This window comes from Geotrypetes seraphini, chromosome 2, assembly GCF_902459505.1.
Source record: "Geotrypetes seraphini chromosome 2, aGeoSer1.1, whole genome shotgun sequence".
NCBI classification, from domain to species: Eukaryota; Metazoa; Chordata; class Amphibia; order Gymnophiona; family Dermophiidae; genus Geotrypetes; species Geotrypetes seraphini.
Genome location: NC_047085.1, coordinates 83,465,413 through 83,485,061, shown reverse-complemented (window position 1 = coordinate 83,485,061; position 19,649 = coordinate 83,465,413). Strand labels below are relative to the sequence as shown.

General features: G+C 40.4%; 1 protein-coding gene across 1 annotated transcript in view; it reads right to left on the bottom strand.

Moving 5' to 3' along the window:
- The window catches only part of MMP16 (matrix metallopeptidase 16), a 734,678-nt gene that overhangs the window by 22,320 nt on the left and 692,709 nt on the right, over positions 1-19,649 (bottom strand). Inside the window, exon 8 of the mRNA XM_033933350.1 lies at positions 82-232. Coding sequence (XP_033789241.1) covers positions 82-232 — 151 coding nt within the window. The remainder of the gene's footprint in view (positions 1-81; positions 233-19,649) is intronic.

Here is a 19,649-nt window from a genome sequence, read left to right as displayed (position 1 = left end):
CATCTTGACTTGGGCATCCTTTTTCCAACCTAAACAATTTATAAATATTAGTCTTCACACATGTTAATCTGTTCCACCAACCTGTCTCCCTTGAAGAAATAAGTTTTTCCAACATCCTCCCACCAAACTGCTGTGTCGATTCCATAAGAAGGAATTCCACTGCCAAGGGTCATCAAATCATGAGGGTACCCAGCCTGAAGGGTGGTATCTTTGAAAACCCAGAACTTATTACCTATGGAGAAACACAAGCATATGTGAAAATGTGAAAGTAGACTATTTCAAAATGGACTATTTCAATGCCAAAGACAATTTTCAGTTTTATTAGGAATCTTGTAGTACCATAGATAACTTTTTACCCGGAGGACTGAAAGTTCATTTTGAAAGGGAAACTCATTGCAGTGAGCAAAGTTCGTTAAATTTTTTTTTTAATGCATAAAAAGAAAAAAAAATAGTACATTCAGGTGTTCATTTAGAAGCGGCATTAACATATCAAAATTGTATATACTCATATATACAAATAGCAAGCTTGGAAAGCATATGTAGAAACTCTGCAATGTAGAAATTTCAAGGTGATACATGTTAGTAACTCCCACAAACAATTTTTTTGTGCTGCTACAGCTGTTACAATTTTGGGCTATTTCCACTAAAGGATGCTAGAAAATGGGTTTAGTGCATGCTAACATGAGCTTTTCCCCACGTATTAAGCCCATTTCTAGAGTGCCCAGAGTAAAAGGCATTTACAATGATTTCTTTTTCAAGTCATGTGCTAATGTTAGCAATAGCGCTTGATACTTGAAAAAAAAAAATCATGATGAGGTACTAATGACTCACTCATTTGTTCAGCACCGAGACAGTAATTGCGGCTATCTTGGATAACTTACGCCTCCTGTTCAGTAAGGGACTTAACGCTCTGATCATGCAATTCGATATGAGCTCTGCGTTTGACTTAGTAGACCATGGGAAACTGCTACAATGCTTAGATGCAATTGGTATCAGAGAAGAGGTGCTAGACTGGTTTCAAGGTTTCCTGATATCTCGCACCTATCAAGTACATTTCAATTATGATCTCTCTGATACCTGGAGCAATCCATCTGGTGTGCCGCAAGGGTCACCACTATCCCCATTGCTTTTCAATGTCAACATGTCTTCATTAGGTGTGCAATTGTCCTAGCAGGGGTTAAAATTATTTAGCTACGCAGACGACTTCACGATCATTATCCCATTCACTAACTCTCTCTCGGAAATCACTCCCAAAGCAACAGAAGTACTAAATTTGATGGAGCAATGGATGACAGAATTCAGACTGAAACTTAACTCAGAAAAAACAAAATTTTTGTTGCTTCGCCACACCCGCTTGATACCAAATCATCACTATGCATCAATAAACTCAGTTATCCTATTCAATCTACTATGAAGATACTGGTATAACACTGGACCAGAGCCTAACTATGAAAGACCAGGTGGACTCCATAATCAGAAAGCGTTTCTTCACTCTCTGGAAGCTTCGGTCCATTAGAGCATATTTTGAGGTGTCATCATTCAGAATTCTTGTACAATCCCTCATACTGAGCCAACTTGATTACTGTAACATCGCCTACTTGGCAATTTCCCTAAAGAATACACGGCGACTACAGTTAGTGCAAAATACAGCGATCAGACTGATCCTTGGGTTGAAGAAGTTCGACCATGTTCCACCTTCCTACCAACTTCTGCAGTGGCTGCCGATGGAGGCACGTGTGAAGTTCAAGTTTGTTTGCTTCTGTTACAAGGTACTATTTAGTCTAGCCCCTAAATATATAACTGACCTTTTCTGTTTCTCAGCCAACAGACATAAGAGAAGCTCACACTTAAATTTTGTTTCCCCACCAGTTAGAGGATGTAAATTCAAAAGACATCATCAACATCTCCTCTCACACCAGGCAGCATTATGGGGTATAGATCTAGAACAATTGCTTACGTCTACTACTTATGGGGAATTTAGGAAATGCCTAAAAACATATCTGTTCCTAAAGTACTTAGGCAACTAACCTCATCCCACAATAACTGATCCCTAGAGTTGTTAATCACTAGTTTCCAACTTCGCTAAATCCATTCAAACTGTAACATCTTTTAATTATTGTAAACTGCATAGAACTTCATGGTCCTGCGGTATATAAACTGTTATATTATTATTATTTGTTATATTATCATCAAACCATTGTTAAGCAAGTAGCACACACTAATATATATATAGGCTATCTGGTGTGGCAAGGAAGCCCCTGTCATATCCACAAACCCTACTGCTAACTCTAGTTCAGCCAAACCAGTGTCTATGCCTATAGAGAGGAACAGGGTTGTAAAGCCTAGCAGCTAGGTTTCTGGCCCTTCAGAAGGACAACTGATAGTGACCAGTATAGGATCAAAGCCATGCTTCATAAAAGGTCCCTATTATTCCTTCCCTAAGGCTACTAGTAAAGCTATCTATAATTCACCAGCAGTAGAAGAGAGTAAGCAAAGGGTTAATGAAAGGGGAGGTGCCAGTAGAGCTGTGCTGCACCGGGATGTGCAGCAGCCCTGGGGAAATAAATCCCTTTCAGCTAAGAGCTCAGGAGCGGGGGGGGGGGGGGGAAGAGTTGAATACTATTAACATTAATGGAGGCTGACATATGGTTATAACCAAGACTTCCATTATATGTGGCTGACTGCATTGCTGGCATTGTGGAGACTTGTAAACCAGCATTTAAGCATGGGTGCTGGGACCCATACAGAGTGGCAGGCATGGCTCTGGCCACCTTATTGGGCAAGCTATGTTACTGTGCTGAGTGTGGATCAGGACTTAATGTCCTTTAGCAGACATACAGTACCTCTACGTGTTCTTAACATCAGTAACACAAAGAGAGCATGGGATGGGAATCTACTAATGCTCCCTCCATCATCCTAAGAGACCCCCATATCAGAAAACTTTCTAACCATAATAACTCACAAATATGGCCCTGAATGGACCAATCTCCATCTCTGGACAGCCAAATATAGGAAGACATTTTGATTGCAGGATTGTCTGATTTGGAGGTTTGCCTGTTAGGGAGAAGGGGTCTGATGGGACTATTCAAGGAAAACAGAGGATAAGCAGGAACTTTAGTAGACCATCAGACTTATTTTTCAAGACACTCCCTGGGAGAAATGATATATACCAGCTCAAAGCTAACATTATCTTTAAATTAATAACACAGCTTGCAATGCTTAACTCAAGCTGTGTTATTCGGTTTGTATAATAATGAGGTGATTTATGTGAATTTGCATGTTTGCATGTCATTATTATTTACTTTCCATTGCAGTAAATTGGTATATATTAACAAATAATGCGTGATTTTGCTTTAAATGGCATAAATTCCCTTAATGAGTGTCAGTAACTGCCCCTTTTAATCTAAGAAAAAGGACACATGGGCTTATGCATGCTCAGAATAGTCTAAACTCAGATTATTTGCATCAGGCAAAAGATGTTTAAGACAAGATCTTATTATATTACACAAATAAATCCATGTAATCTACAGGGATTTTATTGGCAATTATTGTACTTAAAGAACTGTACAGATATGAAGAAAGCACAGTTTAAGACTGAGAAAGCATAGATCATCCTACATTAAATGAATGAGAGGGTTTTTTTTATACCTCAAATAATAGGAAAATAATGGAATATTTTTTCTACAAAAAGCAAATCTATATGTGTCGATTTGCAGCAAATATTTGGCCACAGAAAAGGCAGGTGTAAATCCTGTAGGTGCAAAAGCAACTTTGAACTTTGTCTCTCTTGTCTGTTAAGACTAAGCTCTTTTGAGCAGGGACTGTCTTCTTTGTGACTCTGTACAATGCTGCGTTACGTCTGGTAGTGCTATAGAAATAATTAATAGTAGTAACTTAGCTGCGGTGTGAACTATGCATGTTTATAAAATGTGTGTTAACTGTTATGTGCCAATTTCAAATATATGATAATACAGTAGAATAATAACATACTGTATGGGCCAAATTCTATAAACAGAATCCTGACTGTTGGTGGTGGCATCCTACCACTGTCTAACCAGCCAATTGGGACACACATTTTTTTTTTTTTTTAAAGCACCCCAAGGCAGCCCACCTACGCTGTAGGTATCTGTCTTGGTTGAGGGAGTAGCATAGGGACACTTAAGATTGCTAAAGGCTGACTGTGGGCTTGGTTTCACCAGGAAATGGCCTTAAATGAGCTTAAGCAGCCCTAGGCATCTTCCTAGGGCCGTGATAGTCACCTGAAATGTAGGCCTTTGAAAGCCTGGCCTACATTTCAAATAGATTCAGCTGCTAAACTGATCGCGGCAAGGAAATCTCCCTGCCGTATTCAGCTCAGCGACCATGGTAGGGAATCCCCGACCCCCACCACAAGTTGGCCGGCAGGAGAGATGCCCACTCCCTCCCGCAGCCACCCTTGAACTCCCTACACACACTTTCTAATGGCAGGAGAGATGTTCACTCCCTCCTGCCGCAAACCAATCCCCTTTCATGTAATATAAGGAGTCGGATGACAGGCACAGCCCTGGGAGCCCCTTGACAAAGCGCGATATGTGCGAAACATGTTGGGGCACAACTCTCGTTCTAAGGCTGAGATAAGTGCTTTATACTAATATTTAAATATATAAATATATCTTTTTCATACTATTTATACTATTTAAAACTATTTAACAAACAAAGTAATACACACATATTTTGAGACCAATGATGAAAGGCACCACGTGATTCTTCCTGCTTTTGAATAGTGTATAGCGGTGGAGTGGTGGGGCTGAGGTCTCCTCATAGTGAGATATCTGATACTAATGTCGATAATTACATCTGGAGCTTGGAACTAGTGATGAATATTGTTGATACAGCTTCTGAATGAGATATTGATAAGCATCGCAATTTTTTGTGCAAACTAATCCACGGCACTACCCCCCTCCCACAACATCCCTGGCAGGAGGAATGCCCACTCCCTCCTGCCGGCACTCTCCCCCCCAAACATCCCCAGCAGGAGGGATACCTACTCCTTCCTATCAGAATCCCCACACCATGAATATCCACCCCTTGAAACCACAACCCCCCCTCAAAGCCCCCATATATTTATAAAGAAGGCCGGCCAGAGGGATGCCTACATCCTCTGGCTGGCAGGCCCACCTCTTCAGAATGGCGGGTCTTCCCCTTCCCAGTGTATCCTGATTGGCCAGGTGCCTAAGGCCCCTCCCGTAGGGTCGGCCGGGGGGATCATGGGTCAGCGGGGGGGCCGATCGGGGGTTCTGGGGGGGTGGTCGTTGGGAGGAGGGGGGTTGTGTCGAGGGCAGGGGGGCCTGGGATCCTTCCTGCCCATATTGTAGTGGGGGGTGGGGGGTAGGGGGTCGCCGGGGCCAGGATGGCTTGGGCTTCCTCCTGGCCCAATCCAGTCGAGGGTTCGCCGGGGCCAGGAGGGCTTGGGCTCTCTCCTGGCCCGTTCGTGTCGGAGGGGGGGGGGGTCGCCGGGGCCAGAAGGGCTTGGGCTCTCTCCTGGCCCATTCGTGTCGGAGGGGAGTCGCTGGGGCCAGGAGGGGTGGGGGCACAATCGCCAGGGCAAGAGGGCTTGAGCTCCCTTTTGCCCCGATGTCATCGGGGGGGGTCGCGGTTCGACGGGGCAAGAGGGCTTGGGTTCCCTCTTGCCCCGATGTTGTGTGTGTGTGTGTGTGGGGGGGGTGATGTATCGTGGCAGGAGAGATGTCTCATCTCCCCTACCACAATGCCATCAATCCTCTACCCGAACTATCACGACGCACGGCAGGAGAGATAGGGCATCTCTCCTGCTGCGGGTCGTGGCAGTTCAGGTAGAGGAGTAATGGCATCACGGTAGGGGAGATGAGGCATCTCTCCTGCCGCAATGCTTGCGGTGGAGGGGTAGGCAGGTTGCTGGGGCCGCTGAGTTGATCGCAGCAGCCACAATCAGCTCAGCGGCCCCTTTTTTGGCACTTAGACCTGGTTTGACTTTATCTAAGTAAAAAAGATGTAAGTGCCGACTAGGCAACCTGCCTACGGTTTTGGTTATACCTGCTGTATGCCTAGGTATATGTCAGCCCACATCCTACCCACTGCCCGCCCTTTCCCCTCCTCTAAACATGCCTCTTTTCTCTCTGTGCGTTTAGAGGCAGGGGAAAGGTCTACGCTGTTTTTAGATACGTCTAAAAACCAGCTTTGGTTATGGGTACTTGGACAATCAGGCTTTTTGATCGTCCAAGTAGCCATTTAGGACATTTTTTAGACGGTTTTTTTTTTTTATTATGAACCCCATAATGTTTTGCACTTTTTGTTGGCCTTGAAACTTAATAAAGATTAAAAAAAGAATCCCTTTCATCTTTATCCTATGCCCCCTTCTTTAAGAGGAGTTATTTTGTTTTGTTTTTTTCAATTGAAAGAGACTCATCTTAAAGTAAGTGTATTTATGCTGCATAGGTATTTAAATGTTCTCAAGAATACTAATTGCAATAACAAAATATAAATTCAATATACAATCAAATGTTATTAGTCGAGTGGTGGGAATACCACATGAAAAACCATTTATACTCAGTGGAGAAAAAGCCTCAACCATCAACAATATACGGACGACAACCCAATGAGTTTTTTAGCCAGTCCAGTTCTGTATCATAGGCAAAAAAACTCCACAAATTTTCAAATGAAAAATTATATTTGAAAATTTGTAGAGTCTTTAACTACCTAGTATATCTTAAAAGCAGCCTGAAAAAGTAGGTTAGTGCTGAAAATTTATTACATTTTTGGCAGGTGCACTAATACTGGTCTAAATGTACCTAAAATATTTTTCATATCACAGTCAATATCCCATTTAGAGCCTGGAGGATAAGAAAGTGTTTTTATAAATAACCCTTTAGTCCTTCAAGATCCAATATTTCAAGGCCTGGGTATTCAGATTCTAATCAATGTTTGTTTTTCTTCCATAGGTTCCAAGAGATTAAGATGAAGATAGGAAGAAAAAATAATCATGCCATTAACTGGATATTACTTTCAGACTTGATTAGGAAACACAATACCACCTGAGTCTTTGTACAGCTATTATCAAATAAACTCAGCAGCACAATTTGACTTATACAGGTTTAGCAAACTGAATTCTAACAAAAACCATGAAAGACCCAAGCTCCATAATCTTTGCATAGGCCTATTCCTTGCACAGAGGAGATTTACAAAATGGATTATGTCAAATTACCCAATCTGTTTAGCCAATTTGAGACCAATATTGAGAAAGCACAGTGGCCATATTAATTTAAGTGTTGGTATTGGGGAAATTATGCTTCAAGATTAACTGCTTGAATTTTCATTTAAAAAATGAAAGCTTTCTCCAAGTCTTTCAGTAGTATTTTAATCTTAGCTCATTACTACTGTTTCATAATATATTATGTTTGTTTTGTTGTACCCCATCCTTATTTGACTACTTGATCTGTAGTGGTAGTGCTGAAAAACTACTGTTGGGGGGGGGGGGGAGAGGGGGCAAGGCACCATTTTGATGCCACTAGCCAACAAGACAGGAGTGGCTGGGGATTTCTTTTGCTTAGTCATTATCCACTAAATAACCCCTATAAGTGTTGGCATGGGCAGAGGTGGAAGGATGGGATTGACTGGTAGGGGAGGGCTTTTGGGTAGTTGCTTTTTGCTGTCATGAAGACTGTCAAAGTTTGGGGGTTAGGACTGGCTATTAGAGAATGCTGGGGGGTGTTAGAAAATTTGTATTTGATGGGAAAGTTCATAGGTAGGAGAAAAAATTAATTGGTAGACGGTTGTTGGAGGTTGAGATTGTTATTTCCTTTTGGGCCTGTCGAACAGATTTGGCTTGCATCTTATTATTTATCTTGTGGTATATTGTCAAAATATGCATTAAGGGCAAATAATGCAAAAGTTTACAGTGTAATGCATGTTAAATTGCAAACTTCCTCCCTTAATTCACTTTAGGAAGTAATCAGTTAAAGTCAATGTACTAAGCTTTCCTCCTATATATACAAAATTCGTCCTTTGCTGCATAAAATTAAGTTTTAACTCCCTAAAATGAAATATGCATATCTATGCCTTTAGGTGGGATTTTGGATTCAAATTTGATCTTTCTATTTTTAAGCGATAAATTTACAATATGTCAGAATGATTTTTAAATTAATGAAAATGGATAAGAAATATATAATCAGTAGTATAATGATTTCATATATGTACTGCACCAAATACTATGCACTTCTGAGATACAACAATCAAAATCCACATTTCTTAGAATGTAATTATATTTTTGCCTTCAATTTGAAATAAAAGCTGTACTTTTTCTTTTTTGAGCTTTTATTTATTACAATTTTAACATAATTTTACAAGAGATCTCTTGTTCAGGAAAAACAGATAGAAACCTCTTTCAAGCAACTCAACAAAATTAATGATGAAACAAAAAAGCTTACATCTTTCTTAGACTACAATAATTGAGGAGGAGGGTATGATAGAGTAAAGAGAAATTCAAATATACATATTTCATTTAGAAATAAGCTTAACAGCAAAGTTCACTTTAACATAATTGCTGGTCAAAAAGATTCTTGCTAAGCCTTCCCAGCTGCCAATTTCTTCTAATCCAGGAAAGCTCATAACTGTTCTGGCACAAAAAAGACATATGGAAGGTTTCCTGTAGGTATGTACATTTTCTGATTATTGGAGGGGGGGGGGGGGTAATAGTCGTACATTAATGTCTTTGAATTTAATGTGCATTTCGTGTAATATTATGTATACTGAAATTATTTGTTTGCACAATGATAGTTTGGAAATTTAATAAAGATTTTTTTTTTTTTAAGACATATTTCACTCCTAAATATTTAACCATACATTTACATGAATATGCCAGAAGAAATGTTGCTCCAAGAGTTAATGTCTCAGCTCTCATAGCTAGAAACAATTTTCTCCACTACTGTGTGTTCCTTGTGACGTCAGGGAATATCCAAACATTTTTTTTCCATAAAACAAACTTTGAGAGTTATAAAAATATAGGGCTCCTTTTACTAAACTGCGGTAGTGTTTTTAGCACGTGCTGCAGATTAGCGTGTGCTAACCCGCGTGCTACGCGGAAAAACTAATGCCAGCTCAATGGAAGTGTTAAGGTCTAGTGCGCATGTCATTGTAGCACACGCTAAAACCGCTTTAAACTGCTTTAAACTGCTAAAACCGCTATAAAAAGTGCAGCTTAGTAAAAGGAGCCCATAATCTCAGCATAGCATTAACATCTTGTTCAAAAAAGAAGGATATTAGTAGAATAGCTCTCTCTGTAGTAGAGAATGACACAGGGACAAATTTTCCTCCGTCCCCATGGGGATTCATTTTCCCATCCTGTTCCCGCAAGTTCTTTTCCTGTCCCTGTTCCATTCTTGCAAGCTCTGTCCTCATCTGCATAAGCCTCAAACACTTTAATATCATAAGTGTTCAAGGCTTGTGCAGTTAAGGTAGAGTTTACAGGAATGGGGCAGGGACGGGAATAGCGACAAAACTCATGGGGCAGGGTGGAAAAATTGAGTTCCTGCAGGGATGGGGACAAATTTGTCCCCATGTCATTCTCTACTCTTTAGCTTTGGATAATGTGGCTTCTAGCAGATTAGTAACATTTAATAGATCACCCATATTTAAATTCAATTCTTCTGCTTCTGCTTCAGCTTCATTTCTTCAGCTATTTTCTTAGTAGGCAAATAATATATACAATTCAAATGCAGAATGTGTTCAGGAGATATTTTCAATACTTTTTTAAATCATTTCTATAGGTGCCACTCCCAGAGATTTTGGGGAAATTCAATAAATGAATATTTAATCTACGATTGTAATTTTCTATTTCATCAATTTTTCTATATAGGAAATTTTTTTCTTTAAACATTCCATTAGTTAAAGCCTGCAAGTCATCCACCTTGTCCTTGACCTTTTTTTTTATTTTTGAGGCAAATTCTTTCTTGGTATTATTCAGACTTCCCCAAACCATCAACAGTACTCACAAGGTTGGCTACTTCCTGGGAAGATCTGGCAGCTGAAAAGTTCAGCCTCTCGAGAGCTTCCAAATACTCTCGATGGTCACCACCGTTTGTCTCAATATTTCTGAGCCAGCTTCCAAGCCAGATCCCGGAACTACATGCTCTCCTTGAACTCTTGTAGCTCCAGTCCCTTCAATTGGGGTCTCCCCTGTTATTGTCTCTACACAGGGTTCCACTGACTGGGCCGCAAGTGGAGCAGGGAGCGGCAGTGGAACAGCCGCTGGAAGAGAGAGTGAAACTTCCAACTTGAAGTCTCTGGCGACTCTTCCTGCTGGAGACAACTCGGACTACCATCCAGTTAATCCACAGGGACTGGCGCTGATGGCGGCGAAGTCCAGAATAGTTCACTGAATTGGGGTAGATGTCCTCACCATAGAGGGGTCAGGACGGACGTTACTATTTTGCTTGGAATGCAGCATATCTTAAAGGTTAGAAAAGGTAAATTTTTTTGCGCTTCAGGATTTCAATGTTGTAAACGCCAGCACCTTGCTGAAGCCATCTTAGCCCCTCCTCTCAAAAAAACAGAATTTTAAGAATGGGGTGTTCTTTTTCTTTTAAAGCAAAATTATAGTACAGGTTCAAGATCCTATATTTGAAATACTGAAAACTGAAATTTGATGCAAACCCCAGAAGTAGTCAATTTCCCTGATGTGACACACACTAAAAGAAACACAGGTGCCTATATTTCTCCTGGTCTCTGTGCAATTCAGGTCACTAGGCTGGAAAGTGGCAAAGAAGAGCTGCAGATTACACTCAGGGTGGCAGTGAGAAGCAGAAAAGTTTGGAGGGCTGGAAAATGTCAGAGATGCAGATTCCACTCAGACACTCAGACATGTATGTGTATGTCTATTAATGTTTGTAGTTTATGATTGATGTCTTATGAATTTTATGATAATATTTAAATGTTATAATATGAATTAAAGCTAATGCTGTTATCATATTTATGAATTTGGATTCTCTTATAATAATAGTCTATTCAATCAAACAGAAACTACTGAAACAGAAACCTTTGTTAATTAGACAAATGATATTGGAAGATATCTTTAAAAAAAAAAAAACTGCCACTGATTCTGCATCATCATCAGTTGAATACAGACAGAAGATGAAGCATGTTAGATGTTTTTGGCTAAGACTGTGTGAATAAAGACTATGTTTGGAATAACTTTGTATTTGAAGTGTTTAATGTTTGCAACTCTTTCCTCAGTAATACACACTCTTTTGACCTCTTTTACAAAGCTGTGGTAGCGGCTTTGTAAGAACATAAGAATTACCATACTCATACTGGGACAGACCAAAGGTCTATCAAGCCCAGTATCCTGTTTCCAACAGTAGCCAACCCAGCTCATAGACACCTGGAAAGATCCCAAGGAGTAATTTTCCAAGGAGTAAAAAGATTTTCCAGTGCAATAGGTGTTTCATTCTGGACAAGCGGGTAATCTTCCCAAGGCCATGAGCCTTTGCAGAAGGAATCCACTCTGTATTTTTTCTGTATCCCTCCAACTTCACTGAGAGCTCTACTGCCACCTACAGTTTTTTCCTTCTGAACATGAGCTGGAAAGAGTGTTTCTGTTCTGCTCTGCCTTTTTCTTCTTTATTTTAGTTGGTTTTTCATTTTTTTCCTTCAGGTTTCAGTGTTCAGTGCTTCCCATTTACAGGGTTCAACTCTGCCTGCATGGAAAAGAAGCAGACTGTGGTCTGGAGCTCGCAGGCCAATTCCTTGTGGTACCTGTTAGTCAGCCTGCAAAAGTGGTTTTGGAGCTGGGGGCTATCCCTGGTTAGCATTGCTTACTTACTGCCTTACAGGGGTTGGAGCACAGTCTGTTGGGCTTCCATAGGAGGCTCAGCAGTGTCTCAAAGGGTGCCAGCTGTATTTTTCCCTCCCCCTTTCTGGTTTTGTGCATTTGGTGGTCCGCGAGGGTGGGGATTCTGTTAGACACTATGGGCTTCTTTTACAAAGGTGCGCTAGCTTTTTTAGCGAACACACTGGATTAGCGTGAACTATAGTGTGCACTACCCGAAAAACTACCGCCTGCTCAAGAGGAGGCGGTAGCGGCTAGTGCCCGCGGCATTTTAGCGCGCGCTATTCTGCGCGTTAAGGCTCTAACGCACCTTTGTAAAAGGAGCCCTATATCCAACTGGCAGCCTGAAGATCAGCATTGGAGATGTTCTTCATGAGAAAGTGATTTATTCTCCCTTCCAGCTACTTTTGAGGGCTGAGGTAGGCTGCAGCATATTGTCAGCACAGTTCACAGTACGTAAGGATGTTATATCCTATGAGGTGAATCATGGGAGGGGGTTGACAATTGAAGATTTAGTAGTTTCTGCTTGTTCCCCTCCTCTAAAATCCTCTTAAAATTGTCAGGTTTTTACCTTTTATTTTGCCAAGTTTTCAGCATTTTTTTGGCACCAAAATCCTGCTGACAGCCATCTTGGATTTTAGCAATCTTTTTTTCAAAAGTCTTCTACAGCTTCAAATCTTCTCTTTTTGCCTCAAGACTGGTGAGAATGGAGTCCTTGGGTCAAGAACTGGTTGAGTGGAAGGTGACAGAGGGTAGTGATCAATGCAGATCGCTCTGAGTAAAGGGATGTTACCAGTGGTGTGCCTCATGGTTCTGTTTTTGGACCTGTTCTTTTAAAAATTTTTATAAACGATATTGCTGAAGGGTTGTTAGGTACGATATTGCTGAAGGGTTGTTAGGTACGATTTTCCTCTTTGCGGATGATATCAAAATTTGCAATAGAGAAGATATGCCGGATGATATGAATAACAAGAAGAAAGACCTGGCGAAGCTTGAAGAATGTTCTGAAATTTGGTAGCTAAAATTTAACGCTAAGAAATATAAGGTCATGCATTTGGGCTGCAAAACCCCAAGGGAACGGTACAGTTTAAGAACATAAGAATTGCTGCTGCTGGGTCAGACCAGTGGTCCATCATGCCCAGCAGTCCACTCACATGGCAGCCCTCTGGTCAAAGACCAGTGCCCTAACTGAGACTAGCCCTACCTGTATACATTCTGGTTCAGCAGGAACTTGTCTAACTTTGTCTTGAATCCCTGGAGGGTGTTTTCCCCTATGACATACTCTGGAAGAGCGTTCCAGTTTTCTACCACTCTCTGGGTGAAGAAGAACTTTCTTACATTTGTGCGGAATCTATCCCCTTTCAACTTTAGAGAGTGCCCTCTCATTCTCCCTACCTTGGAGAGGGTGAACAACCTGTCCTTATCTACTAAGTCTATCCCTTTCAGTACCTTGAATGTCTCAATCTCCTCTGTTCAAGGGAGAAGAGACCCAGTTTCTCTAATCTTATGTTGTACGGCAGCTTCTCCAACCCCTTAACCGTCTTAGTCGCTCTTCTCTGGACCCTTTCGAGTAGTACCGTGCCCTTCTTCATGTATGGCGACCAGTGCTGTATGCAGTACTCCAGGTGAGGGCGCACCATGGGCCGGTACAGCGGCATGATAACCTTCTCCGATCTATTTGTGATCCCCTTCTTTATCATTCCTAGCATTTGACATGCAGCTCCTGATTGGTGAGGCCTGACTTTAGTGCAGGAAGAGGCGGTCAGAGCATACCGCGAGTGATTTCCTTTACTCGCCAGTGCTCCGGCTGCTCTCTCCTGCCGCTCTGGCTGCCCTTTCCTGCCCGATCATTTGCGGTCGGAAAATCCGTGAATGACCGGGACCACAAATAGCGAACCGTGAATGACCGATGGAACACTGTATTGCACATTAACCTGGAAAATGGGAATGGATCAGCTAATTATACTGCTAAGTTATGCAAACTTTCATAGGCAGAAGAAATAAATAGAGATTTCACTGAAGATTTTCATAACATTGCCATGAAATGGGTGGTAATATTGTTAGGTGATTTCAATCCACCATATATTGATTAAGATATCCCAGTTTCTGTATCTGAAGCAATAGAGGGTTAATAATTTGCCCAAGATCAAACAGAGCAGCAACAGGATTTGAACTGGGCTTCTCTGGTTCTCAACTTGATGCTCTAACCACTACATAAAGGCTAATCCTCAACAAATATAGAATAAACTATAGATAGAAATATTCTATTATCAGAACCCACATGGGAAGGAGTCATGCTGAATCTAGTGCTTACACATGGGGACAATGTTCTGAGGTTGCAGCAGGTGATAATTTGAGATTACATGATCAGATGATGTGATTCTGTATTTAGGTAGATGCAATGATAGTTCAAAGGCAAGGGTCCTAGACTTCAAAAAAACGATTCTGTTAAGATGGAGAAGTACCAGAACCTCAAAGAGTCCTCAGTAGCAGGGCCAGATCTACCAATGAGTAAGTGTTTTTTTTGCATTTTATCCTGCTTTTCAGCTCCTTCTGATTTAGGCAGCAATCTGGTCTGAAACAAATTGGTTGGGATTCAAAACAATTTTGTGGTTGACTTTGGTGTTTATTACATAGATGATCGGGTAAATCTTCAAATGCCATACTCAGCAGTGATTCCACAGTAAATGGGTGCACTTAGCCCTGCATCCATTTGTATCCTTCAAGGGCTACCCTTGCTTAGCAGGTTGAAAAATCTAGGGGGCAATAGAAGTGTGCAAAATGAGAGGAAGATGAGAACAACACACCTGTGTATTAGGAAAGTAAATAAAGGTAAAATAAACCATTATATCTATTTTTAAGAAAGGAAAAGAAAAGTAAAGAAGATACATGATCATAAATTACAGGGGATTGCATACAGAGGAATATTTTTTTAATTTATTTTAAATATTTATTGTTCTAGGAGGGATGAAGGATAAAATGTATGTAATATTGCAATATTAACAACACAGACACAAAAAATAATACTAAAAACAAAAATGTATCATTTAACTCAGTCATAATTTGACATGATGAGTCAAATCCAATGATCTGACATAAACATATCTCAAATCTGTTGATACAGAACATAAACGTGTTCAAATAAGTATGTTTTAAGCTGTTTCCTAAACTGTAACAATCCTGTGTTCTTAAGTCTAATAGAAGAGAGTTTCACAGTTGGGCACCTTCAACATATATTTTAACATCATAATAACAAATCAATCTAATGTGTTTGAAAGAAGATATGTCAAGCAATAATCTGTCTAAGGATCTTAGATTCCATAATAATCTATAAAAACAAAGGGCTCCTTTTACTAAGGTGAGTTAGCGTTTTTAGCGTGCGCTACAAATTAGCGTGCACTAACCCCACGCTATGCACCAAAAACTAACGCCAGCTCAATGGTGGTGTTAGCATCTAGCACACAAGGCAATTTAGTGCGTGATTACCGCTAGCGCAGCTTAGTAAAAGGAGCCCAAAGAATAGTAGCCAAAGTTAAAGGAGTGTCATTACAAATTACCTTATATAAGGGTTCTTCAAAAATTTTCAGAATGTTCATATTTTCTTGGGAAATGGTTGGGGTAGGAGAAGTGACAAGTCAGTCAAGCAAGCCGGCTCATTGGTGGAAAAGTGATGTACTAATTTGCTTTTGAGATATTTAATAGCATTTTAAAAAATTAAAGTTCAAAAACTTTTTGAAGATCCCTCTTAGATAAGGCACAGAGCTTTAAATTTGATTTGCACCTTGATTGACAACCAATGAAGATTTTTTTTTTTTTTTTTAACTAAAGTCGCATGCTCACTTCATGATATTTTGGTCACCAACTGAGCCGTGGCATTTTGTGCAATATGCATTGCGTGGATCACATACTTGTGTAATCCCAAGTATGAGCTGCAATAATCCAAAATCAATAATGCTCAAAAATTCATAGGAGATAACAAATCTTTTACTCCTAAATAACTCGATAGAGTTGAGGTGGTATAAAGAGTATGCTTGATGACCTAATGTGTTAAGTTAATTTACTTTGTTGCTATAGGCAAACATTTTCTGTTTTTCCTCCTTATTTACTGATATTGGAATCCATTTTTTTCAAATGTCCTTTCTTTGAGTGCTCACATTTTTATAGTTTGAGCATATAACAGTGGTTGAAGCTATCTGAGTGGTCTGTTAGTAACAGTTAGTAACAGTTTTAATGGAGTATAAGAAGGGTAGAGTTTGGGGGGAGATAAAGCAGGAGGCTGGGTGGAATAAAGTTAGCATGTAGTTTAGTATAGTTGAGCTGGGTATATAGGTTTAATAAGAATAATGAAAGTTGGCTGAAGGGTGATTGTGTTCTGATTGGTAGAAGAGAGAGGCAGTGCAATTGGTGGACTTTCTGAAGAGACTTTTGGCAGATTGTTGTTGTTTTGTGGTGGGAGGGTGAGTGGGAGGAAGTGGGTAGTGAGGTTATGGTTTTGAGCAATACATTTTCCCACCCAACCTTAAGGAGGGAGGAAGGGACAATTGTTGGGTCTGAGGAAGGAAATAAATAAATCACTAGACAACAAAGGTAGGAAAAATGATTTTATTTTCAATTTAGTGATCAAAATGCGTCAGTTTTGAGAATTTATATTTATATTTGGGCGGGTCTGGGATGGAATTTGGCTGGGGGTACTTGGTTGGTATTTGTTAGGCTTAGGTGGTACTTGGCTTGGAAAGGTTCAAAAACACTGATGTATATGATCTGGGGATTTCGGTCTTTAAAGATTCAAGCACTGGTCTTGAGCTACAAGTTGGGGACTGTGCCTTTCTGGTCTTCAAGCCAAAATGGATATGTATTTATTTATTTATTTATTTATTTATTTAGCCCGTCCTCCCAAAGAGCCCAGAACGGGTTACAGGAATACATACACAGCATAGTCAAGACAAAATGGACAGACGTATTTGGAAAGCTAGTTGTACAATGACCGAGTTATGGTAAATAGAGAACATCTGAGATGCACTAGGTAACTATACATACTAAAGTAGTATTAGACAGCCAAGATACATTAATTAATTATACATGCTATAGTAGATATAAACCTCCGAGATACTCTAATTAACTATACATGCTTTGGTGAGGAACTTAGTGCTATGGCCTAGTTGAGTTTATCTGAGATTGCTTAGGCTTAGCCTTTTCATGGAGCTGGATTTGTGAAGAAGGTTTTCATGGCCTTCCTAAAGTTCCATAGGTCGTCCAGCTCTCTGATAGATGGGGGGTGAGGTTCCATAGTTTGGGCATGAAGTGTAAGTAGGTGTGCCTGTGGGTTGATTCTGTTTTGAGGGTGCGTCCAGTTGTCTTTCTTTCTGGGATCTTAATGATCAGCTTAGGTTATAGATGAGTAACTTGGGAATCATATAGCCTGGTACCAATTTCTTGAATGTTTTGAATGCCAGGACTAGGGCTTTGAAGATACAGCGCTTCTTGATAGGCAGCCAATGAACCGATGCTAGCGCTGGGGTGATATGATCATGGATGTTCAAGTTTTTGAATAGGCAGACTGCAGAATTTTTGACACATTGGGATTAAATATCCCTCTGCTAGTGTACTCTGTTGGGACATGATGATATTACAATTTCCAAGGCTGAAAAAATAAACTCATGCTTAAAAAAATCACTACACTTTTATGGACAGCAGTATTGCTTAGCATAGACAAGCATACCCTGAAGCACCATGCTACAGAACTATTAAGGGAACAACTTCATCCCAGAGTGAGTGGGATGGAAAATCTAGAAAGTTGGTTCTCGGTAGATTATGTACATTATTTTAGTTAACCCTATGTAGTACTGAATAAGGGAAGTCAAGTATGTAACATGAATGGGAGGTTATAGCCCCATCCAGTTCCTCTTCTCATTTCCACCTCAATGATTCACAGAATTTATTTAAATTTTTAAAAAACAACAACTTATATTCCACTTATATATAAGCGGATTGTAAAAAAAAAAAATAATAATCATAAGATAAGAATACCAAAAAGAATATAAAACATAATAATAATAAAATATACAGATATCATTTCCATTATTCACTTCATTCCTTCAGTCACTGCTCCTTAACCACTTAAAAAACTTCTATAAAAAGAGATGTTTTAAATCATTTTTTAAAACTCTGAAAGTTATTAATTCTCAATTGTCCAACCAGACTATTCCAAAACTTCACCCCTGCCACTGAAATAGCCATAACTGCATTACTATCATACCTCACATGCTGTAACTCATCAACAGATAAACACATCGTGTTCTCCTTTTTAATTAGGAAAGGGGATACAATGTAGTGTCTCCCGGGCTAAATCTTTTATCAACTTCTTTCAGCTGCTTGCCACTCTAGTTCAAGCAGAGGCACTTCATTTCACATTAAAACACTTATTTCTCTTTAGTATAAACTAAATCTTTTTTTTTCCCTCAAGAAATTCTCAAGCTGGTTGTACTGTGGATTGTTCAGCTGGGTTTAATGGAGCATTGTTCTTAACTAGTTTTCACTGTAACTGGCTCTCCCCCAGAGGATCCCAGTCAGCATAAACTTATTGAGGCAGTAACTAAACTAAAACTTTTTCTCAAGAAATTCTCATCTGCCTCCTCTACCCCTCCCCAATAGTCCAACTCAGTACTCTATTTTCAGTTCTAAACAGCCTAGAGAGGACAATTTTACAAAGGGGAACCTATATTATGCCTATGGGGAACCTAGTCTATAAAATAAAGCTGTTGCCTACTTTCCATTAGAGATCGGTTACATAATGTGTATGCTGTCTATATAGCTACTGATCTCTAAAGGAAAGTAGGCCACTGCTTGCCTTAGGATCAGTAGCATGGAATGTTGCTACTCTTTTGGATTTCTGCAAAGCACTTGTAACCCAGATTGACCACTGTTAGATACTGGGCTAGATGTATCATTGATTTGATTCAGTATGGTTATTCTTATGTAAACAGGTCCAACAAATTCTGGAAGCTAAAATATGCAGATGGGGGTGATCAGAGGAACGCCCCTATCTGCTGGCATGGATCGCTTTTCTGCGATCTGTAGATGGTCTCGCATGCCTGGAGCCGCAATCTTTTTTTAAAAAACTTTTTTTTATTAGTTTTTAGCCCTGCGAGCCCGTGGTTTTAACCCGTGGGTTAAAACCATGGGCTCACAGGGTGGGGAAGGGTAGGAGAGATTCGGAGAAGTTAGGGCAGGAGAACTGGGGCAGCAATGAGGCAAGCAGGCAGGAGATTTTTGGGGAAGTCTGGGCAGGAGAACCAGGGCAGCGATGCGGGGAGCAGGCAAGAGATTTTTGGGGAAGTCAGGGCAGGAGAACCAGGGCGGCGATGTGGTGAGCAGGCAGGAGAGGGCGGCGAGCAGGGCAGAGAGTAGGGCTTCCAGAGTTGGAAAGACTTTTTCGACTGGTCCCCAGCAGTTGCTTCTTGAGTTGATCGGCTAGCCCATTCAGATCGAAAATTTTGTGTTGTGAATCGCGTCTCTGCCTACTTTGCATGCATTTCTCCTCATTTGCATGCACGGATTTGAAGCGGATCGCAGGAGAGGTTAGTGAATGAGGCCCGAGGGAAATCTGGTCTCAAAGGGGTCGAAAACCAATCGGTACACGATCGGTTTGCTTTGTGAATCTAGCCCTATGTCTGGATCGTCTTAGCTTTAAGAGATTTCTTAAAAGAAAGCTTTTTGTCAATGCATATCTATGAACTGCTCCCTAGAATTTTGTTCTACATTTAACTGAAATGATAGTGAAGGATAATATTGAGGAATCCTTAGGTTGCAC